Raw genomic sequence first — 4,901 nt, 5'->3', positions numbered from 1 at the left:
TAAGGATCGTCGATCCTCTTAGCGGTGCCGGTGACGGAGCTACCCGCGGGCTTACGGTGTTAAGCGACATCGGCAGGGCGGGTGCTATTAGTCCGCTTTACTACGCGATCGCAAGGTCCTCAAGGGTTTTTAACCCTTTGTAAATATAATCCTCTATAAATGTAAAACTACGGAAAGTTCGGCATAAATTACTCTGCTCGATTCTAATCGGTCATGCGTGGAGGTTTACTGTTCGCCAAAACTGCGTCAGACTTGTTGAACGATTTGGTCGTCGACTCAGTCGTGACGACTACTTTGAACATGCGTGGTCCACGTTTACTGTCCTGTTTCGTGCTAGCATTATCGACGTTTCTATCTTGATCCAGAACATGGTTGTTCGACGCATGATCGGCAGTAATTATATCGTTTACGAACGTTTTCCCGTCAACTTCGTCATCGGACTTCTTGCTCTGTTTCCTCCAGTCCAAAGCGAAAGGCCGTCGATTATTCTCGCTTCCGGTTGTCCCATTATGGCTTCTGTGCAGTCTGATCAATTGTTTCAACTCCGCAAGATTGTTCCTCGTTTCCTGCTGTTGATACACTTCCTGCCGGTGATCTAAAAGACGACAATTGGACAGAAATTATTATGATAACAGACAGAACGTATCAGGATCTTCCAACGTCAAACGTAAAATCACCGGTTTGCGGCAAGGGATCGAGGAAACGCTCGATAGATTTCTTGTTAGTGCTCAACGAGTCATGGATCCTCTTCATTATCCTCTGATAAGCTGTCCTGTTTAGAAATCTGCTGCTACCATTCAGAGGTCCCATCCTCGCGGGATTCGTCGAGTTCCCATCAGCCGGCACCACATGTACCAAGTGTTTCTGCCCCTGCTGATCAGTCCCAAGGATCAGTTTCGGCAGGAGCTGTGCCGACTGATTCCTCCCGTTCGCGATCACCGGCTTCGACACAGAATGATTCTCATCAGGTCGATCCGGCAATTGAGTTGGATTCGATACGGAACCGGACGTGGTGTTTTTCTCCTTATCTTCAGGTGTTGCGCTACCGGAGGAATCGCTTTCGGGATACTCCGTGGTGGTGGTGTTTAGCTGGCCGCGCACGCGTCGCTCCGGCGACTCCTCCTCGGTTTTGTCGAAATTGCCGGACGTCCGGGGCTGTCCGATGCTATCGTCCAGGCTCGCAGGACCTTGGTGGCCTATTCTGTCGTTCCAGAACTTCTCCAGCTGACCCGGCGTGGTCACGTAGACGTACGACCGCGGCCAGAGGCTTCTCGAAAGGTAACTGCCGTCGATCCTCGGGATTAGGGTCAGCTGGAGGTCCTGGTGCTCCGGTCCGTGGATCGGTCGCCTCTTCACCATCCTGAGGACCCACTTGAGCACCGGATGCGTGTACTCCGTGCAAACGTCGCAGTTGATGCAGCCCTCCTGGCAGAGCAGCCAGTCGTTGTTCGGCAGGTAATAAATGTCGCCGCGTGACAGAACGTAGCCGGCCGCGTCGTTCGGCCCTGTCGGAAACGGGCCGCCGTAAAGCGGCGCGTCCAACAGACGTCTGTACAGGTTGATGTTGGGCGATGGCGGCGGCGAGATCGTCCTGAACACGGATTCCCGGAGTACGTACTCCCAGTAAGGTGGCGCGTTACCCGATTGATTCGACGGTACCATCGCAACGTGATGTTTCTGTTGTTGCTGCTGTTGCTCTTGCTCCCGCTGTTCGGAGCCCGTAGCTATGCTCCCCAAGATCACCATGGAGATTAACGATACCTGTAGTAAGAAAATCCGTGGTTAGCGTCGCAACTTTATCCGTATTGTTCATAGATAAAAGCGTTTCCATTAAGTTGTTGAACCCCTTGCACTACGACTCCTTCCGCGTTGCGGTGATTAGCTCTTATTTATCCTTAATACTGTCCTTAATAGGACCACATAATTTTTTCTTTAGTATTACATCTACTTACTTCCGTTTCCAGACTTTAATAACAGAAGGATTCAATTTGATTTCGATTTAGAAGAAATTAAGAATTTATTAAATTAGTAATCTTGCGTGGAATCTTTATCATGAGTTTGACTCGTTATTACAGTGCAAGGGATTAATAAGTCCTGAATAGGAGGCAACTTAGCTAGAACGAAATCTCGAACGGTCCGCTTTAAAACAGGGTCGACTATATTGTAATAGAATTACGAGACCATTTTGGTAAATTAAAAGGAATTGACCTTTAACATCGTGGAGTTAATAAGAATTAAAAGAAAAAGTTCAGATGGATTTTGAGGTACGCTCCTGTGGAGCTATTTCTGTGCAACTTGGCTTAAATGAGAACTGGAAGCGTCTACTTTAAGACAAAGTAGATTAAGCTAACATTGTATAGTAAATCCGTTCGGCTATATATGGACCGTTTATTTTCAAAGTGGTGTATGTCCATTTTCTCTTGTTTCGAGAAAATTAAAGGTCAAAAAAAAAAACCTCAAAGGGCAGTTTTGACCATCTTAATCGGCTATGCCCTTTATGGACCACAAAAATGCGTTATAGCTTCTCTAACTATCTATCGTCGCAAAGGTTGTTTGACCTGAGCAGTCATTGCGGCAACAAAATGACGGTAATTCCCGCAAAATTACCAGGAGAAGCATAGGTAAAATGATTTTTACTCACCATCGTTGCGGAAACAAAATTCCACTTTGACGGATTCATATTTTCCCTGGGTTCGAGGAGTACTGACATTGACAACGGGCCGTGTGGGAAAGAATTATAGGGAACCGGAAGCGCGACAAGGAACGGAGGCCGGTGTAACGCGCCTCGCACCTGACAGTCGACTGAATCATGCAAAAGATGAGCTGCTCCTGCTATCGGACACCCGTTCGAGATCCTACTACGGATATCGGAATACCGTCAAGAATGCTGACATTACTCACGGTTAAACATTCGGCTCGGGATCAAACAGCGTAACTCAAACACCATCCGGCTCGGGTGTACCGAGAGTAATTCTAGAACGCGTTGCACGCGCGCGATCGAGCGAGCGGGCGAACGGGCGAGCGTCCGTGCCAGCGAGCGAGCGAGCGCACGTTTGCCTGAAAAAATTGTAAAACAGTAGTCAGCGCGTATCGACAGCGTCATTCATTCAACAGCCGACGCTCCTCCTCTCGCTCTCTCTCTCTCTACGTCGAAATCAATTTTTCCCATTAAACTGCCACCGGTTAAAACCTGTTTTACAAGACGATTAAATTGTTCCCTCGAAAACGATTTTCGGGAGGGTATATAAACATTTCCGCGGAACTGAAACTCCGCCGACCAATAAAATACCGCCGGAACATTTTCAATTCTGTTCCCCGCAATTATCGCTCGCTCGGTATAATTAATTAACGAGTTTATCAGTCGGTCTATAACTTTTCGTTCGCGTCGCATTTGCATTAGGATGCCAATTATTGAAATGAGCAAACTATAGATTGCGTATTGTTAAGTTTATGGAATAGTTTCACGATGGTCGTTCGGCTAACTTAAATTGTTCCTATTATCGTGCAAATGTGGAAACAAAATGATTCCCCTGTGAAAATCATATTGGCGGGACGATAAACGAAGAATGTAGACTACCTGATTGTTGGATTGGCAAAAGTATGTAGAGCGAATGAATCATCTGCCGTATTAGAGGTATGAATATTAATGGTCGACGGGAGTGTTGATCATTTTGAAGCATAAATCATGAACGATCGACAACGCCGTAGACCCGTAAAATATGTACGCTGCAAACTAATCTACATTTTGATTGTGAATTTGTTTCTATTCACCGATAGGAACCGGTTGTCACGTACAGTCAAATAGACGGCTTTACTATGCAAAGAGCGGAATACGTTGAATTATTGTTTCATTAATATGACGCGCTGGTTATGTAACACAGGACAGAAAGTATCGTGGACATGAGCGTTAATGTCGACGACAATTATTGTTACTGGATCGAGATTCTTTATGAAAATTCGAGTTTAACTTATGCAAATACGAACAAGACAATTTTATAGTGAAAGATGTTTTCATAATGCTGATGCTTTGAATTTTGCAAAATATAAAGGCTTTATTTTTTATACACAATTCACAATGTTATAGGACGAGAATGACAGATAGAACGACAGAAATGATATCATTATAATGAATGTGAAAATGTGTACCTCTTAAATTAAGGCAATATGGTATGCCAAGAATAAAAATAACATCTGTTTCAATTATTTTCAAACTGAGCATAATTTCAGTTTTGCTTTGATAGGTGGTGTCACTTATCAGTAACGATAAGTGGCGCCAGCTATTAGCGCAGGCGGCAGATAGTGAAAGGATATAGGTATTTGACGATAAAACAGATAACGTTTTTATCAAGAATCGAGTATTCTGTATACCTCATTTGTTTATCAGACGAGTTATCAGAGTGAAGAGATGAGTTATCAGACGAGTTATTAGAGTTCTAGAGCCTCTATATAATTTCCCTTTGCGATCAACGTTACCGATAGACATTTTAGCAAGAATCGGATATACTGTATACTTCATTTCTACTACGAATACTAAATATTATTTGGAGACGATTAGAGAAATACGATATCAAGTTTCTATTAATTAAGTATATGTATTTATTATATAATTAGTAATGGTACAAATATGGCAATAGCTTTATATATCTTTTTTCATGTAGATGGATATTTACAGTATTAATTTCATAAGCTTTACAGTGTATACATTGTAAATGTCTGCACAGATCCTAAGTCTGAGCCTAATGAATTATTTTATCATCTGGGGTTTCCGATATTTACAGTGACTCAAACAATTGATCAAATGTTCAATCGAAAAGGAAACATGTCACAGTATACCTTTCTCAGAATCTTGCTTACGACTATTGACATGTATACGAAAAATGTAAGCATTGCGTCGATACTTC

General features: G+C 43.5%; 1 protein-coding gene across 1 annotated transcript; it reads right to left on the bottom strand.

Annotated features, from left to right (window-relative positions):
* Positions 1–203: 203 nt before the first annotated feature.
* On the bottom strand, positions 204–2,680 carry LOC144478223 (uncharacterized). Its single transcript, XM_078195969.1, has 3 exons — positions 2,642–2,680; positions 678–1,761; positions 204–595 (listed from the first exon to the last, which is right to left on the bottom strand). Exons 1-3 carry the CDS (start codon positions 2,678–2,680, stop codon positions 204–206), a joined length of 1,515 nt encoding a protein of 504 aa, XP_078052095.1.
* Between the last annotated feature and the right edge of the window lie 2,221 nt (positions 2,681–4,901).

The sequence above is a fragment of the Augochlora pura genome, chromosome 2, assembly GCF_028453695.1.
Source record: "Augochlora pura isolate Apur16 chromosome 2, APUR_v2.2.1, whole genome shotgun sequence".
Lineage (NCBI taxonomy): Eukaryota > Metazoa > Arthropoda > Insecta > Hymenoptera > Halictidae > Augochlora > Augochlora pura.
This window is presented reverse-complemented; position numbering and strand designations above follow the sequence as displayed.